General features: G+C 36.4%; 1 protein-coding gene across 1 annotated transcript; it reads right to left on the bottom strand.

Moving 5' to 3' along the window:
* Positions 1 to 3,940: 3,940 nt before the first annotated feature.
* Positions 3,941 to 10,929, bottom strand: LOC141344122 (mediator of RNA polymerase II transcription subunit 26). The gene is made up of 3 exons (XM_073848882.1): positions 10,638 to 10,929; positions 7,446 to 7,520; positions 3,941 to 5,940 (listed from the first exon to the last, which is right to left on the bottom strand). The coding sequence occupies exons 1-3, from the start codon at positions 10,707 to 10,709 to the stop codon at positions 4,312 to 4,314; spliced, it is 1,776 nt and encodes a 591-aa protein (XP_073704983.1). The 5' UTR covers positions 10,710 to 10,929; the 3' UTR covers positions 3,941 to 4,311.
* Between the last annotated feature and the right edge of the window lie 9,120 nt (positions 10,930 to 20,049).

Below are 20,049 nucleotides of genomic sequence, written 5' to 3'. Positions count from 1 at the left end.
GGGTGCCGTGATCTGTGCATATTTCTCTCCTTATTCAGATGAGATAACTTTTTCACTGCAGAAAGTAATATTTTGATTGAAGGACATAAGTCAAAAATGTATCTTTTTGCTTCACAATGTTAACTGATGCACTGGAGTCGTGAAAATTATTAAATGGCCCGAGAGTGAGTACATTTATTTTTGGGTGAACTATTCTTTTAAATGGTGACTCAAGGCCTGTTCACACAAAGATAGATAACTATAACAAGATTATATTGACGTGCATTCCGAGGTTTGATAACATTTATGTTTGTTATAAGCAAGCTGCAGTTAATCTCATCTGTCATTTTAAATGCTCAACTTCTTAAAAAGTCCATTCTGATTGTTCTAAAATGGATTTCCATTTCATCCACATTATTGTTAAAGCTGTTATGCAAAATTCCTCATTCTCAAATAATTAGAATGACAATTATAGTCTTTGGTAAAAAATTTGGTGTGTAAGGGGACATTCAAACAATGCATTTTTACAATGTAAAGTCAAGCGTGAGACGCTGCAAAATGCAGAAACTTGTTCTGTGTGAATGGCTGCTAAATAAGGTCCAGTGTTGTTTTGAACCACATTGACTTAAGCTAAACAGACAAATTGCAAACAATGATGAAGTTTTTTTTTTTTTTGTGGGCAAAGCTTATCTAGTGGCAGAAAATGTGTTTTAAAGTAGCAGTCTATGGAAGCCATGGAATAAAAGAATAATAAAAGATACATTTAAGTTTAGATTTCAAAATCCTGACTCCATTCTCACTATTATGATTAAAAAAAAAATCAACTTGAAATTCTTTTTTTCCCTTCAGCTCAGAATCATAAGTTTATATCCCAAACTTATGGCAATTGTTGAGTTAAACTGGGTTATAAAGTCCAAACTAGGAGATATAAACTTGCATCTGCAAGAATTGTGAGATAAAATAGGTGCATTTTATGTAAAATGTTATAGGTTTAAATATAGGTTTTTCATAACTGTAATACAATATGTCTCCTATGAACTGCATATGTGAATATTACGTAGACATATTGTTTAAATCAAATTTATGCTTCAAAAGTAGAGTAATCATAGCAGGTTTCATCCATATCTGTCTGTTTAAAATGTCTGCGTTTGCTTCAAACAGCGTCTTTGACGACAGTATTCTATAAAAATGATTTGCATTCCGATTCTGACATCCAAAAGACACAATTTTTTTTCTTTCTTTTACCCATTTCTCTCCACTTTTTACCAGTGTTTTTCTGTCACCACAATGCATGCACAGCTTTAAGAGACATAACTGTGAGGTCTTCTCCAATTGGTCCATAAAGCTAGCATAAAATAAGCCGAAACATTCTTCAAAAAATTCTGTTGGATGTAGCAGAAGAAAAGTAAATTGTACAGGTTTGAAACAACATCAGGGTGAATAAATGAAAGAATTTCCCCTATCCCTTAAAGACTAGGTCAAGTACGTGTGTATACAGCAACCACTGTTGGTTAGCTTCAGTTAAAGGGAGTTTCCATGACACATCAAGCAAGCAAATAGACCACAGAAATTACACTCAAATAGCACATTACATAGGTAACAACTAGGGGTGTAAATATTAATCGATTCGTATCGATGCATCGATTATGCAGCCGCCGATTCAATGCATCGATTCGTCCGCAAGAATATCGATTAATGTGTTTATTTTGCCGCCTGTTTGTTCACTTGTCTATTTTTAGAATCCGTTCCGACCTTTCTTTTACTGTCTGCTCCGATGTATTAAGCGTACTACCTACTCCTAAGCTGCGGGTGGCACTAACCTCACTGTCTTCTTCTTCACACGCCTTACTTTCGTTTCACAGTCCATCTATGATGTTGTTCATGTTCACAGACCTCACGTTGTTGTCTGACTTTCAAGAGCGATGATTTTGAACTGATTTTGTGGAGTAGTATTCTATTTGCAGTTCATCTACTGCAGAGGATGTGTGACCATTACCTCTTAATAAGATGCAAATTGTATTTTCAAAATGTAACCAATTTTGTATGAAAGAAACTTTTTTAAAACGATGAATAGGCTAATTGGCAATAGTAGACATGCACTATAAGTTTTTTTTTTTTTATTATTACAATTTATCTGATTGCACTTTGTAGATGCAGTAACTTATATTTGCTGTTCTATTTGCAGTGCATTGAGCACAACTGCTTTAGTGGAACATACACATTATGTGAATAGCATACTGTTTCTGTATTCTCAATAAAAGGCAAATTATTTACCATTTTTGTTGATTTATTTGAAACTTGAGATATCATGTAAAAATATCTAATATTGAATCGAATCGGATCGAATCGCATCGTATCACAGGGAATTCTGAAGTATCGAAAATAATCGAATCGTTGGCTTAAGAAATCGGTATCGTATCGAATCGTCTTGAAGGCTCCGATTTACACCCCTAGTAACAACACATTTTGTTGTCTACTATTGATTCATTTAGCACTACAAATTTTCCTGAAAAGGAAAAGAAACATTAAATCATCTTTTTCTCTTATGAGCATGTCAATCAAGTATGTTTGGGACAAATAACCTTGATGGAAGAAAGGGTACCATGATGCAAAGAGTTTATCATTTTATTTTTTTCGAACAAATGAGTGATGTTAAACACTGAACAAATATACTGATCAAAAATGATCAAAGAAGTCTCTCCTCTAGTTTTAAATTGCAAATTATATTTGCAATACCCTAACCAAGTGTTGAGCTCTTAGATGACCTTTGCTTCAAAAACAATGCATATCCCTGGAATATCTGACATGGTTTTGAAGAAAACATATGCTGTACTTTTGAAACCAAGTGAAGCTAGCGGAAGCCTTTCCAAACTTTTTACATCAAAGGCACATTGGTAAGGACGAAGGTAGCAGAGCACACAGTGTTTGCAAGTCGGCAGCAAATTGGTTTCACCCCCTTCACAAGACGTTTGTCTTCAAAACAATGGCAAGGCATTTAAAAAAATATTGAATGGAGAAAAAAAAAACAGAAAAACAATCAATAATATGTCAAACTGAAAACACTGAATGAATAATAGGACCACAACCTATAAATCTAGGTCTATAGATACCAGCGGAACAGCAACACAAACGATTGGGTCTTTCATTCCAAATGCTCCGTTTTCTCCCAAATTCATTACATTCACACTAAAAAAAAAATGAAGACTTAAGAAAGGTTTTACATGGATTGCAAGAACTATGTACAGACAAGCAGGATAACGCGCATATTTATTGACACATTTATAGCACAATGCGTCCATTTGAGAAAAAAAAAAAAAAAAAGACCAAGAGGTGTTTCCTTCTGTACCACCTAAACAAAAGTCTAAATGCCATACATTCACTAAGGCTCTTCAAATAAGAAAGTCATTGTTGAATGGTTTCAGTAAGGCAAACGATATCTAAAGGAATGGTAACAAGTATATTTCCAGCATATTAACATTTTCCTGCTTTCCTGTCCTCGCAGTATGAAGATGAAAAGTAGCACCCTCTATGGCCGTCCACTGCGTTTGCTTCTAGCACATCAATACTTTCTCTTTATCCATATTTTTCTTTTTACAATTATCTAGGCAAACAGATTTGTTTAAAATATTGTTTTATTTAACACATCTAAAAATAGATTGCTTTTGTCTCATAAGAAAATCACGTATATTAAATAAATCGAGAAGGAAATGTCAAGCGAGAAATGACAGAATGGAATGTCGGGATCTACTTAGCAATTAGCACACGTACGTGAGAGCCGCTGTGGGAAAACAATGTATTTATATATGCCTCATGTACATCACAAATAAGGGGACAAATGTGTGATGCGAACAGAAAAGCCTCAAACATATCTGCACATCTTAGTGGATAACCTTCTGCTAGGAGGAAGAAAAAAAAAAGATATGGAAAACAAAAATGGTCAAATAAATAGATGCATACATGATAAGAAACTTTTATAATTTATTCTTTGTCACATAAAGCTTTTTGTAACTGCCAAAAAATGTTCTCGACTTGCTTTTTTAAACATATCTGTACTGCTCAATGCTTGCTCAGACCCTCCTATTCACATGTTGTGCAAGAACTGGCCCAGTTTAATCCCTGCGAGCCATTATATACAACCCTTGTTTGCAAATTCTTGTTGGTAGCAGCACATTACAAACAGGACGTCACTTCAGCTCCGTCTTGTGGAACAACCGCCGTCGGTTCGTTCTTTACACCTGTAAGATGAACCTAGTACAGAGTGGCAAGGAGAGTCACTTCCATCTCCTTCGACTCACAGTGGGAACATTGACAACTTTTCCAAGCCCTGTTCTCTCAGTCTAGGCAAACGTATGGCAGGATGTTCAATTTACTCTCATCACCGTGAGGATCCAACCCTATGCACTCTGTCCAATCAAACCAGGCTCCCTTGGTGTCATAACAACCGTTCACTCCTGGCCAGTGCTCGTTGTGTATTCTGAGAAGGTCCTCATTCGTTACGTCCCGAGAAACCCCGGGGAGTTCTGTCGTGGAGCTGCTCGGTACTAAAACGTGCATTTTTCTGGACTCTTTGACGTCGTGCTCCTCGCGCTTTAAATATTCAGTCATGAAAAAGTGCGCCCCGTGGGTCTGTGCTCCAGACGATGTGAGAACATTGCTCTGAAGGTTAAGGTACGATTGAATGATTTCATTTCTGGAGAGCTCTTTCCAGTTCGTCTGTTGAAAGGGGTTGGGAACCGACGTAGGCGTCTTTTGCGGCGGCATCTCAGTCCGCACCGAAGGCTCTGCAACCGGCGGGACTTGGCACTCAGGCTCATGGTGGGATTCTTTCGGAGTGAGGGGTTTAATCTGTCCGGTCACCGGGTCGAAAGTCAACCTACGCTCTTTTAAACGCACGGGTTTGGTCCTGTCCTCTGAGGACTGCCCCTGAAGGTTTACCGTGTAGTCTCTGGGTCTGTATTTCTTGCGCTTTTTGCCTTCCAAGTTGGAGGTCGCTCCATCCCGCTCACCCTTGGTCTCCGCGGCCTCTAAGCTGTGTGTGGCGAGCAGGGAGCCGGAGAGCGTCTCCGGCATTGCAGTGCTGTGTGGGGGCTGGGAGAGTCTATCCGTCGACCTGTGCAAGTGCATCGAGCCTTCCAGCCCCACAGACGACGGACCGTCGCTGATGCACACCTGGGCCGGCGACGTTAAAGGCTGCAGCATGGGCAAAGGAGAGGGCACTTGGGCTGAATTCTGAGCCGGGCTCGAGAGAGTCCCTTTTGGTGCATATGTTGAAGACCTCTTGGCCATGGTCTCGTGCGTTACGCTGCGCGGACTCGAGGAGTACCGAGGGCTTTTGGGCTGATGCTGCCCACCTCCATCCATTCTCGCATGCTGCTGTAACACTGATGTTTTGAGTAAGGAGGAAGTGCTAGGTAGTTTAGTAAGCCCCGGAGAGCTCGGATGAGGCTTCACAGCATTGACAGGGATTTTGTTGTGCCTGTCGTTCTCAAGGTGCTCCACGCGGATTCTGTCAGACGGTACATCATCGTCTTTATCCGGGAGTGGCTCGGGGCTCCCCCTGATTCCATTTGATTGCGGGGAAGAGGAAAACATTGGCTCGTAAAGGGATGTCTTTGTTATTTTGGCCGGCAGGTGCGGACTATCCCTTTGCTCCCCCCGCCGCTTTCGGCTGCTGGATTTCTCTGCCTTTGGGGAGTATGTGTTATGGATGTCATTCCTGGTTTTGAGCTCTGGAGCAACCTTGCTGGGAGGGGGGACCGCCGGAGGAGTGTCTGTCCGGCACGGGTGAGCACCGCCATTGGCAGAACCCGGGACATTTGGCGCGCCTCTCGCCGGAGTGTCACTTTGGCCGGGCTCAATCAGCTTCTGCCAGTTCCGCAGGAGTTTCTTGGCACGTTTGGCAAGGTCCTCATCCTTTGTTTTCTTTCTCACATCATTAATCAGCTTTCCCAAGCGGGTTTCCTGCATTAAAAAGAAAACATCAAAGAAAATGTCTTCACAAAAAGTATTTTGTCAGTCAAACTAATACCATGCGGTAGAGTAATGATAGACAATATAACTAGTTGTTAAATCTGACATCAAGCAAAAGTTTAGGGTCAAAATACTTAGATCCCAAAAGCAAACAACAAACAGTGCTAATATGCAGTTGAAGTCAAAAGTTTACATGAAGAATCTGCAAAATGTTAATTTTACCAAAGAGAGATAATACAAAATGCATGTTTTTTTTATTACTGACCTGAATAAAATATTTCACATAAAAGACATTTACATACAATCCTTAAGAGAAAATATTAGTTGAATTTGAAAATGACGTGGTTCAAAAGTTTACATACACTTGATTCTTAATATGGTGTTGTTACCTGAATTGATTTTTTTTTTGTTTAGTGATAGTTGTTCATGAGTCCCTTATATAAAACTAAGTCCCTTAGTTTTATTTTCCACAAATATTTTGGATTTTAAGCATTTTTGTGTATTTGAACCCTTTCCAACAATGACTGTATGATTTTGATATCCATCTTTACACACTGAGGACGACTGAGGGACTCATATGCAACTATTACAGAAGATTCAAACGCTCACTGATGCTTCAGAAGGAAACACAATGCATTAAGACCAGGGGGTGAAAATGTTTAGAATTTGAAGATCAGGGTAAACACTTATTTTGTCTTCTGGAAAACATGTAACCATCCTCTGTAGCTTCTGAAGGGCAGTACTAAATGAAAAAAATATGATATTTAGACAAAATAAAAAAGATGTACACATATTCATTCTATTCAAAAGTTTACACCCTGGCACATTATTCATCGTATTTTCTTCTGAAGCATCAGTGAGCATTTGAATCCTCTCTAATAGTTGCTTATGAGTCCCTCAGTTGTCCTCAGTGTGAAAATATGGATCTCAAAATCAGTCATTTTCAGAAAATCCAAACAATTTGTAGGACCTAAAGGATTTTTCTGAAGAACAGTGGGCAGATCAACTGTTCAGGACAAACAAGGGACTCATGAACAACTATCACTAAAAAATTGACTATATGTAAACATCTTGACTATATGTGAAAATCTTTTCCAGGTCAGAACTAAATAAATAATTAAAAAAAAAAAAAAAAAAACATGCATTTTGTTTGATCCCTCTTATTTTGGTAAAATAATTAACATTTTGCAGATTCTACAATTTGTATGTAAACTTTTGACTTTAACTGTATCCTCATGGTGTGGTATCACTACTGAAAAATCATTCTTAACTTTTTCTCCAAATCAAAATCTGAGGAAGCCAATTAGTGATTTATCTTTTCTGAATTGTTTAAATATTGTGTGTGACATTGTAAGTTTGAAAACAATGAGCTTTTAAAAGCTTAGCTTAAAAAGATAATATTCACGCATAAAATATAGAGGTACTTTTGGACCCGTAAAGAGTATTTGGTCAGATTGATATCATATTACTGATGATTAGTGCACAACTTTACCAACCTCAAGTGCTTCTTTGGTGATAGGGTACTTCTCCAAATTGGTGATAACATCAAGAACTGCAACCATGTTACAGATCTGTTCAGGAAGACAGACAGTTTAACACACAAGCCTGATATGACAAACTATAAAACACTGTCCAAGATAACGGGTAGAGAAAAATGTTGGAATCCTATTCTAAAGCAGGAGGTGTTCAAACTAAAAACTGAAATACACTGCACATCTTTCACTTGCATTTACTGTCTGGAGGAGTCAATGCTAGTTGCCCAAAGTCAGTCAGTAGGGATGGGTACCAAGAACTGGTATTTTTTTGGACCGGTGCGTAAGTGGGACAATACTGGACTACAGATAGGACAATCGATACTTGTGTTGCTTTATCTTTATCTATACTTCAATGTTAATGGCGAATTACAAGCTGCTGCTTGTCATTTTCCTTCACTTAATGATGTGACGTTTGCTAGACGTGCATGTGATATCCATGTGCAAGTGTGATGTTGTGTGTGTTTGCGTGCACTGTGCAGACAATCAGTCATGGCAGCAAGGGTAAAACTTTCAAAAGTGTGGGCTCATGTTACAAAACTAAGTTAGGGTGACCATAAGTCCTCTTTTCCCCGGACATGTTCTCTTTTTAGACCTAAAAATGCGTCCGGTCGGGATTTCTAAATTGCCCAAATTGTGGATTGGCACCGTGGCTTTTGCTTTCTACAGTCGCCATTCATTATGTGCCTTTTTGCACTAAAGCCCTACACGGGACGGGACTGTATTCTTGATGCCACTCCTGCTGAATTTCGGGCCATTATCGCCTGTTCTCGCAATCATTCCAATATTTAATATAATTTTCGTGCATCAGGGAGCAGCTACCCTATACAGAGTATTAAAATCTATTTTGAATGAGCGTCTGTTCACTTTCGCGACCACACGCACTCTGTCCTACACGGAGCATATCTTACAAGTAAATCCTCCAGCATGATTTGTTGGTCATCTCTCCTTACTTTTGTCTTGACCCATGATCAGTTAAATTTGATTACGGTTGCAAAAATTTGAAAAATGTCCAGTAAATATCAGAAATTTTGTCAGAGCATCTCCTAGCAAAGAGGTACACGTTTCTGCATGAGTTTTGGTTTAAGTGACCTAATTATAATTTTTCCACTCACGTGGCACAGACCAAATATGACCGAGGAACATGTAAGCAGGAAAAAAAGCACATGAATTCTGATATTCTCAGCTCGGCTTCACGTCTCATTCATACATGGAAATAAATCTAATATGAATCGGATACGTGCGTTTGCACCTGCCATGCAAGTGGTCAGATCAGATATTCCCATCAATGCGAGTCATACATCATTGAAAAAAAAGAAAAAAAAAAAAAAATGTTGGCGAATAAGGTCAACCCAGGTGAAGGATTTTCCGGGTCAGTATGTAGTGTTGCCAAGTCCGTGGTTTACTTGCAGAATTGGGCTACTTTTACACTGTTGCCGCGGGTTGTGTTTTAGTCTGCAAGCTGAGGTGATCTCTCCCCGTTATTTTGACAGAGGAATTCTGCCTAATGGGAAGGACTGCGAAGAAATGCAATTGGGCTGGTTTTGTTTCGCAGACCTGGCAACCTGTCAGTTGTCAGTAACCCTGGGTTATTTCGCCAGCTGTTTAGAGTAAAACCAGATACTGGATATGGGTCACTTTTAAAAGAAGGTGTAAGCTAGTCATCAAAAAAAAAAAAAAAAATCAGCAAGTGTATATATTTAAGGTTTTAAAATTTGTACCAATTTTGTAAAGAAGCACAGTGTAGTCCAGCCTTTAGCTATAAAGAATATCACATGAAGTTGTTCAGTGTCTAATATAAGGAAATACAATTAAAAACTGCACTGAGGCTTGGCACACAACCAAAATTATGTTTCCACATTCTTTTGTGTCAGACATAGAATTTTAAAACAAAAGTGATAAACTGTAGTTTATCAGTTACAATAAGTTTTGTCATAGACATCACACCTCTCATTCACAGTGAGTGTGAAAAAGTCTGAACAACTTTTAAATCTGTGGAAGCAGAAACTGTTCACAAACACTACTCTTTACTCAATAGACAATAGGTTTACACTATTTACTCCAGGGCAGCATTCTGATCCTCCTGACCTTAACCTGCCAATTTAATCCCAAGAGACTAGTGAATAATGTAATAAAGAATGTATGAATAGACAAACTTCAAGAAGAATACATAAATAGTTAAGTGTGTATGAAATTAATTCAAAATCAAACCCGTCCAGTTTACTCACCATAAAATCTCCAGAAAGACTTAAAATTGGGAATATTTACTGTGACGTTTATTTCCTAAACCCTCTACGCTGATTGTTCCCCTCATGCTCCTCATTTTCATGGCGAGTTGTTAGCCTAGTAAAACATTCAATGTGGCTGTCACATTTTCCAGTCAGCCAGCAGGTTAGCTCTAACGTTAGTTAGGTCTGCATCCCCAGTTAGCACAGCAACGTAGCCGGAACAGCTACCAGCTGTGTGCTCGGGTCAGTTCAACCACGTTCAGAAACACCCAGGACAGCCAAGACCACAAATCCACGACTGTCTGAAGGCATCAGCTGAGGTTTAATCTCTCTTGGTGATACAGAATCAAGCTAACTCACTGCTCTCAGCATGAATTCATCTGCTAGCGCTTTGCTAATGCCACAGTGTCAGCTAACCACATATAACGAGCTCCTATTAGCCAAGATATGTCGTGTACAAGCAGGAAACAACAGACAATGTTCACTGGCGGCTTTAGGGATATTGTTAAACTTACAAAAGCGAGAAACGAGCAGAGAATACTTTAAATCTGACCCAAAGCTCAATAGCTGATAGCTTGACATGAAACAGCTAGCGGACAACAGGCTTCCCACAACATGTCATCTGTGTCTGATCGCAACATGCAGCTTAAATCGAGGTAGCCGCTTTTATGATAGCTCTCAATGCATGTTTATGTTTAAACGCAGGGTTCTCCTGCGTCCGCCCGGTTGTTCTGTTAGCGTATGGTAAGCGCAGCGCAGGGTAAATGTGGCTCCCGTCAGTTAGCGCACTGCTAATGGGAGCTCCACATCTGCTCTGCCATACATTTAGACGCTCGATACGGCGTTTGGCGACTCGAAAGGCGGTTCTAACTGTGTCGTGTCGGGGAAAGTGAGCTCTGGTCTGCAGGAGAGTGAGTGGGTTACTCACATTGCTGTGGCTATCGATGGCCTGCAGCAGCCGGTCTCTCATCTGCTGCGGGGTTGCGGAGGCCGTTGTCATTGCCTGCTCGGTGCGAATCGGCCGACGGGGGAAAAATCCTCCGGATTCAAGGGCTTAGTGGATTGCAGGAACTCACAGACCTCTCGGGAGGATTGAGAAGTGGCGGAACCACATGTTTCTGATGTGATTGTTGGCTTGAGAAATGGTGTATGTGTGTGTTCAGTTGGGAGATGAAGGTTCGACGGTTGTCGTGTCTCTCCGCCTCATTGCGTCGAGCGCTCTCACCGATCTCATGAACTCCACTGGATCAAAACCTCCGGCCCGCTGCATTATGGGAGAGCGCGACGCCGCGTGACGCCATCACGCAGGTTCAAATCAATTCAGACAAACAATGATGCAGAACGCAGACGGTTATTAGAATAGGACAACAAACTCGGTAATTGCTGGTTTTTAACGAGTGTGCTGAAATAACAAACGTTTTATAGATTAAATATATGCACATTATATAAACAACGATGTATAAAGATCGTAGATAACATTCGAGGTTCTAGAGATCAAAAATATATAAATAAATCAAAAATGAAAAGAGGAAGAGGAAGTCACTTCACTATCTAGCAACATACAGTACACTGCCAGTCAAACGTTTTTGAACAGTAAGAGTAATTTTTTTTTAATTTAAAGAAGTCTCTTTTGCTTACCAAGCCTGAATTTATTTGATCCAAAGTATGGCAAAAATAGTCAAATTCTTAACTATTTTTACTATTTAAAATAACTGCTTTCTATTTGAATATATTTTCAAATGTAATTTATTTCTGTGGTTTCAAAGCTGATTTTTAGCACCATTACTCCAGTCTTCAGGGCCACATGATCCTTCAGAAATCATTCTAATATTCTGATGTGCTGCTCAAAAACATTATTGTGTTGAAAACAGGTTTCTTTGATGAATAGAAAGTTCAAAAGAACAGCATTTATCTTTTTTTTTTTTCAGATAAATGCTGATCTTTGGATCTTTCTATTCACCTCCTGAAAAAAAAAATACTTAACTGTTTTAAATATTGAAAATAATAATAAATGTTTCTTAATCAGCATATTAGAATGATTTCTGAAGGATCATGTGACACTGAAGACTGGAGTAATGATGCTGAAAATGTATCTTTGATCACAGGAATTAATTACATTTTAAAATCTATTCAAATAGAAAGCAGTTATTTTAAACAGTACAAATATTTCACAATATTACTGTTTTTGCTGTACTTTGGACCAAGCAAATGCAGGCTTGGTGAGTTGAAGTGACTTCTTTATATATAAAAAAAAATTGTGATATCATTAGTGAAAAAGATAGTGAATTTAGGAATATCAATTTTCTAATAGCTTGCCATTTTTAATAGTAAGACCATTTTTATTTATGTACATGGAACTTAACCTAATAATATTAATTAACTGTATAAAAGATTTTTATTTTTGTATCCTACGGTACTTAAAATAGCACTGATAGTTAGAAAATATATTTACTTCTCTTTTTATAAATCAAATTTCTATCCACATTTTTTCCAGTAAGAGTGGGCACAGCCATGTGTACATTTTATTAATTGTTACCATGGTATTTTAATGTATTATCCTAGTTATGAACTGAAACAAACAGTGCAAACAATTTTACCGTTTACTGCACATTGTTATTCTTCTCGTCATTTCCCTGTGGTGGATAATGAACCAGAAGTCTCACCCATAGGCTTACCTTATGGTTAAAGAAATCACATTACAATTCTTTCCAATGTTACTACACTATTTTTGGAGTCTATAATTATAAAATAGTTATACGTGCATACCTACTTTCTCTATCTGAATGTTTTGGAGCACAGAGAAAAATCATACAAACAAATATGCTTTTTAAACATTTTTATTCAATTCAATAAACAAATATTAATGCAAAGGTACAAAGACTTAAGCTTCCACACAGAAAAATACAGTAAGGACAATGGAATTTAAGCTTGATAACATTTCGTTTTAAATAAGTAGCACACTTACAAAGCCCACAATGTTTTATATTCTTTCTTTTTTTGTTGTTTGTTTTCTATATTTCATAGAAAACATGTAGTAATAGGAACATATTTTCCTTTTGTTTTAAAGGGTCAGATAAACCAAACCACAAAGCTGCAGAGCTATGTTCCTGAAAGCTAGGTTTGCATATTTGGTGAGTATAGTTACGTCTAGTTGCAAAAAAATTGGATTAACGTCTGAACTTTGCAGTCAAATGTATGTGCAACATCTGAATTATCATACATTGAAAAAATAGAAATTAGCTGCCTTTGTATAGATATGAACCACCGAGACAGTTCACATTCATTAAATGCGCATACTGTAGAGTATTTTAAACTTTTTTGTCAGATATGCGTTTCAGTTCCACTGGGTTGCATTATCAAGTTGTCTCTTTAGCACTATAACAATGTTTTTTTGTACATAAAGAAAAAAAAAATACAAAACCACTTCATCAAAAAATGATATTTCCAGTTGCAAAAGTTTTAGTAATGCACTAGTAGAGAGTTATACTCGGAGCTTGGTAACTGCGAAAAAGCAGGACATCACATCGAGACTTGCGGGTATTTTAATATTCAGTACCATGCAGCAAAAGTTCACCCAATATAAAGCAGGTTTTTCAGTGTTAAAGGCTGAAGACATAGATAGTCTCATGTAAATGTTTGGCCCTGGGAGAGATTATACATCAAAAACACGGTTTAAATACGGTTGTCCTAAAATACCAAAGTAAATTCTTACCGTTGGTCAAAGACACTAGGTAGTTACTGTGGCAAACTGACAATTACTCAAGAGCATCTTTATACTGAAGACATAACAGTAGCAGACCATAGCTGAAGCACAACTTCAGTTAAAAAAAAAAAAAAAAATACAAACAACAAACTTTGGCTTTTTTTTTTTTTCAATGGCTTGTCAAATAGAGAACGAATGCATGTATTGTATACCACACATGTATAGTATTTTTCTAGCTTTCTATAAACGGGGCATTTTGGCAAGTAACTACATAAGCCCATTTCCACCACTGAATAAAAAAAAAAAAAAAGATATTGCAACTTTTTATATCACAATTCTGACTCTTTTTTTTTTTAGAATTGTGAGACATAAACTTCAGTTATAAATAGTGGTGCAACGGATCACAAAACTCACGGTTCGGATCATATCACGGATTTGGAGTCACGGATCGGATCATTTTTCGGATCAGCAAAAAACATTTTTTTTTTAATAATTACTGAATGCTAACTTTAAGTACTTCTAATCCACAGCAAAAACTACTAGCTGAACTAATAAAGTCAATTACAAAAATGACAAGTGTAGATGAATACAACATAAAGGTACTAATAACATCAATAACACTAGTATTCAGGTGCAGAAATGTAATATTTAATTGTAAAATAATTAGTGCTTCTCACTGCAGGTATAAATAGGACGCTGTCTCTTTAAGGCCTAATGCACGTCTCTAATACTGGCACGCATCTTTCTCAGCTGTTTTGGTTTACTAAAGACATAACCGACTGTGTTTACCAGAATACCAAAACGGGTATTAAACATAACTTTGTATGTATGTTAAGAGAAGTTTTAAAGAGGAATCAATCTGTGAATCACGCAGTTTGAATCGCGCGTCTCTCTCTGTCTCTCTCTCTCTGTGCGCGTGCTCGCTTCAGGTATGTGCGGCAACGGGGGGGGAAAAAAGAAGAAAGAAACAGCGCGCGTGTTCTCTTTTGCTGCAGCAGTTTAAGTAGTTTGAATGGTTAAATTGGCAAGACAAAACATATGCAAATTATACACTTTTACTCTATGAAGGTTCAATTTAACAGTTAATCCGCGAACCACATGCGTACCGAACCGTGGGGTCCGGTCCGTACGGATCACGGATCATCTGCGATCCGTTGCACCCCTAGTTATAAAGTTAGAATTGCGAGACATACACTAACAATTCTGACTTTTTTCTCAGAATTGCGTAATATAAACTCACAATTGTGAGAAATAAAGTCAGGATTATGTGATAAAAACGCACAATTCTGTTTTTTTTCTAAAAAAAAAATGCGAGTTTGTATCTCATAATTCAGACGTTTTTCTCACAATTCAGACTTTTTTTTTCTTGAAAATGCGAGTTTGCATCTCACTATTCAAACTTTTTCCTCACAATTCTGACTTTTTTCTTAATCATTTTTTCATTTTTTTCTTGAAAATACGAGATTGCGTCTTGCAATTCTGACTTTTTTCCTGCATAGTTTGTGTCGCAATTCCGACTTTTTTCTCAGAATTGCGTGATAAAGTAAACTCAATTGCGAGAAACCAAGTTAGAATTGCATGATAAAAAGGCACAATTCTGAGATTTTTCACAATTTTGACTTTTCTCAGAATTGTGTGATATAAACTCAGTTGCGAGAAATAGTCTGAATTGTGTAATAAGTAATTTTTCTCTCGAAAATGTGAATTCGTATCTCACAATTCAGACTTTTTCCTCACAATTCTGACTTTTTTTTTTTTTTGAAAATGCGAGTTTGCATCTTGCAATTGTGACTTTTTTTCTTGACTTTTTTTCTGCAGTTTTTTTCTTGAAAATGCGAGTTTGCATCTTGCAATTCAGACTTTTTTTCTCAAAAATGCAAGTTCGTATCTCACATTTCGGAGTGTTTTCTCGCAATGCTGACTTTTTTCTTGAAAATGCAAGTTTGCATCTTGCAATTCAGACTTTTTACTTGAAAATGCGAGATTGCATCTTGCAATTCTGACTTTTTTCCCAGATAGTTTGTATGTCGCAATTCTGTTTTTTTTTCTTAGAATTGCGTGATATAAACTCAATTGCGAGAAACCAAGTTAGAATTGATTCAGTGTTTTCTTACAATTTTTTTTCCCAAAATTGTGATTTATAAACTCAGTTGAGAAATAAAGTCAGAATTGTGTAATAAGTCGAAAATGTTCAATTCAGACTTTTTTTTTGAAAATGCGAGTTTGCATCTTGCAGTTTTGACTTTTCTTGACTTATTTTCTGCAGTTTTTTCTTGAAAATGCGAGTTTGCATCTAGCAATTCAGACTTTTTTCCTTGCAATTCTGACTTTTTTTCTCGAAAATGCAAGTTCATGTCTCACAATTCGGAGTGTATTCTCACAATTCTGACTTTTTTCTTGAAAATGCGAGTTTGCATCTAGCAATTCAGACTTTTTTCCTTGCAATTCTGACTTTTTTTCTCGAAAATGCAAGTTCATATCTCACAATTCGGAGTGTATTCTCACAATTCTGACTTTTTTCTTGAAAATGCGAGTTTGCATCTAGCAATTCAGACTTTTTTTTTTACTCAATCTTTTTTTTTATTTTTTTTTAATTCAGTGACAAATCAGGCTTCCATAAATAACTGATCTGGTAATTATATATTTTTTTAAATGTATCTATGATTAGGCCTCATCTTAAAAAAAAAATTCTAACTTTTTTGAATAGGTTAAAGATGGTTAAAAATCTATTGCCACACTCAAAAATAAGCATTTGCACAATTAAAAACCTATTCTTGTTCGAGACAAAAATAAACTATTTAAAATTAAAATCCTATTTATCATTTCCCTATATTATAGGGATATTTCTGGTCGTTTCAAGATATTAAACAGGATATCTTTAGATTTCAGATCAAAATGATTTTTACTTTTTTTAACATTGTAGCATTTGTAACATTGAGATGTATAAGTTAACAAAATAAAAACAGGTTAAATTTTAAATTGTATCCTGCAAATGAAAGATTCTGCATTATTAGGACACTTGTGAAATAATTTTTGAATGCAACGAAAACTGGCCAAGTCAGATATTTGGAAATCTAGAACTGAGTGTATAAAGCAACCACCGCAAAGAAATCACAAATCTACAACACACTGCGGCAAACGGACCTTGAGCATGTAAAGACAACTTTTACAGTACTTAAACATCAAATTCCCAATGCACGCACACACACACACACACACACACACACACACAAACACAAACACAAACAAAACACAAAAAGAAAAGAATATCGGCCAGAAGCAAAGAGTTCTACTGCAAATACTACAAAACAAAGACGTAAGAGGATATTATTTTTTACAAAGCTTCAACAAGGTTCAGTGTTTAGAAGCTGAAAAGCAAAACTGCATGTACATTTGCAGCAGGGATTCTCTTATGATTTGGCTAGAAGTGTGAGCACACTTGATAATGAACACAGATTGGTGTGTTTAAACCATGAGATTGAGGAAAGTGTGAAACCCCTGAACAGAGGGACAGTATAGCGTCCACTTCAAGCATTTTAAAATGTAAAAACATACAGTTGTTCATTTAATTTATATATATATATAGAATTTGTTTTTGTTTTTTTACATAATCCTGATATTTTATGATCTACTCTTATTTTTTAAAATATAGAAATGTATAAGTGTAGCATTTATATACGTGAAGACTGTGCATACATTAGATTCTGAATACGCTATGGGTTACACTGATGAAAGACCTTGTCTTGTCTCCATGCTCTCCTTTCTGGACCAGATTTGGTTCAATTCATGGTAACGATATACTATGATCCACAAATGAAGCTTTATAAAAGGTAAAACGCTGAATTGAGATGCAGAAAGGTAACCTGCCTTCTTGAATGCATTTCGTTAATATCGGGGAACTTTCATAGTTTTTCCTAACACTACATAAAAAAGTTCTTTTTTTTGCGTTGACCAAGTATAAAATCATAAATAGACAACAGATACTTTTTCCTCTTCAAAAATACTTGTCTTAGAGTAGAAGGCAAAGTCGGCCAAACAGAGGGGGGAAATAGACCCAGTGCACTTAACAGTCACTCAGAGGGGTGGAGGAAAAACAGAAAAATGAGGGAAAAATGGATTGGGTATCGATTAAAGTGCCAAGTAAATGTAGGAAGTGATGTAGTCATTTCACAAATGTCAAATAAAATATCAAAGATAAAAGTGCACAGCTTATCAATCACCAATACTTGTGATGGTCAGACATGCAAAATAATAATAATAATGAAAAAAAAAAGGCTCACAGCTCAACAGCTATGAGTTTCTGTACAACGCAGCCTCTTGCAAAATGAAACGGAGGGGCCACAATAACGCAAAGGGCAGCTATTAAACACAAACGTCACAGTAACAAAAATAATGCTAGTTTCAGTAATATGTTTGGTCCTACATAAAAACATGAAATACATTCTGGTTTCAGCAACGCTGATCTTTTCAATGAGGCAGTCAAGTAAAAGATATAACAGTAAGTGATTACCTGACACATCCTTCCCGTCAATTATTTTACATTTTGAACACACGAAGCATGATCCTCATGAAAACAGTTGTCAGAGACAAAGCACATGTAGGTCATGCTTTTTTATACAGGAAATTTACACGGTGCAATCAGATCCCTTACAAGAACAATCCCTTAAACGCTTTCCGTGCATTAACTGCGTTTCTTTTTTTACTTTTTTGCTGACAAAAGACAAAGCAATCCACGTAACGAGTAAAATTCAGCTGCACGGACTCAGAACCCACAGATGCTGTACAAGCCGTACATCTGTTTGAGCCTTTAGTGTTTTTGTGATCTAGTATGTTTGATTATGCTTTGCATAGATATTAATCCAAATCCGATTATCCCCTTGTACTCCGAGAACTTTTACATGAATAACAAAGTTTCTTTCTGTTTATTTTCTTTTATATATAAAAGAAAATAAACATTAAGATCGTATTGATGTTTTCAATTTTGTAAACAAAATTCTCACACTTACAAAAGTGGCAAGAGTATAAAAGTCTGAGAAACATGAGAAAACGATGAAAGTGACACGATTTAAAAAGAGTAGTAAACCTCCCCGTTTGGGCATAATATGATATCAAAGCCACCAGAAGATTAATGAGAACTGTGCGCCAGGACAACCTCGTGATTTTTTTTTTTACAGTACCAGAAAACACCTTCAGCTACGGAGAAACAAAACGGACAAAAACAGCATCTTCAGCGTAAGGCAGAATCTGGTTATCACAGTGAATAGTTCTGATACATATATGCAAACGATCGTCATGATCACGTACTGTCTTCGTGTTTCTTTCGAATAAACAAGGAACTGACAAGTAATGCTAAATTTCAGCATCATTTTGACTGTACCAGTTACCATGGCTGAGATTACAGACCATACTGTACATTTAATATATAAGTGTTGATTTAAAACACCACCGTATCACTGGCATCAAAAATTTCCTAATGCATAACAAATTGCAAGGCAGTCGTTTACTAGCAACTGCCTTTTACATTGTTTGTGTGCATACAATGCACATATTAAAGGGATCGTTCACCCAAAAATTAAAGTTCTGTTATTATTTACGGACTCTCATGTCTTTCCAAACTTGCATGAGTTTTTTGGGTTCATATGATGAAAGTTAATGGGTCAAACGTTTTTTTTCTTTCCAAATTCAGTTTTTTTTAACCGTTTAAGTTTTCTAGACTCTGTTTTAATGGTTTAAAAAAAATACAACCCAAGCCCATGAAAATATGTGCCTCTATATACATTTCTGACCCTGGACCACAAAACCAAAATTAGGATAGGACAATTTGATCGACATACAACTATTTGAAAATCTGTAATCTGAGGATGCAAAAAAATCTAAATATTGAGAAAAATCGCCTTTAAAATTGTTCAAATGAACTTCTTAATGCATATTACTAATCAAAAATGATGTTTTAATATATTTACTGTAGGAAATTTACTATAGAACATGATCTTTAATTAATATCCTAATGATTTGTGGCACTAAAGAAAGACTGGTTTTGTGGTCCATTTCTGCAACATCGTAATTACGTACCTTACTGCGCATTTGCGTACCTGTAAATCATACTTTGTGTGAAAAGTAATAAAAGTTGTCAGAATTTCACTGCCTCTAATGTTCATTTAAACTGGAAACTGCAGTGATTCAGACATATAGGTTTGCAGAAATGTGTATAGAAGCACACCTTTCCATTGAGCCTATGTTGTAAAAATATCAATCAAAAAGTAAGTCTAATTATTTAAAAATCATGAAACTTAAATAATTCAACAGCAATTTATTAAATGCAAATGCAAAAGAATTTTTTTTACCAAATTCTGTATTTTTTTTTATAATTTTCTGTATTCTATTTTAATGGATTTATTAAATTTTCATAATCAAAAGCATCTCTAATTAATACTTTATTCTTATTTTATTTACTTATTTTTTCTCAGAAATACTGTGCTTTGTATTTACATTTTTCTGGTAAATATTCCTTAAATACAATGTTGCAATAATAATGTTATTATTAGTAGTAGTACCATCATTACATTAAGTAATATATTTTTGTCACAATTTCTACAAGTTAAACCAAACTTTTATTTTGACAGGTTGCTGTGAAGAC

This window comes from Garra rufa, chromosome 10 (assembly GCF_049309525.1).
Source record: "Garra rufa chromosome 10, GarRuf1.0, whole genome shotgun sequence".
NCBI classification, from domain to species: domain Eukaryota; kingdom Metazoa; phylum Chordata; class Actinopteri; order Cypriniformes; family Cyprinidae; genus Garra; species Garra rufa.
Note: the sequence above shows the minus strand (reverse complement) of the source record. Positions and strands in the feature narration are given on the sequence as shown.

What these genes read in the sequence shown, in the direction of transcription:
- LOC141344122 (XM_073848882.1), bottom strand. Translation starts at nt 10,709, where the DNA reads ATGACAACGGCCTCCGCAACCCCGCAGCAGATGAGAGACCGGCTGCTG. An exon ending in CCATCGATAGCCACAGCAAT is followed by an intron (nt 7,521 to 10,637) that starts GTGAGTAACCCA and finishes CTTCCTGAACAG; the next exon opens with ATCTGTAACATGGTTGCAGT. An exon ending in TCACCAAAGAAGCACTTGAG is followed by an intron (nt 5,941 to 7,445) that starts GTTGGTAAAGTT and finishes TTTTTAATGCAG; the next exon opens with GAAACCCGCTTGGGAAAGCT.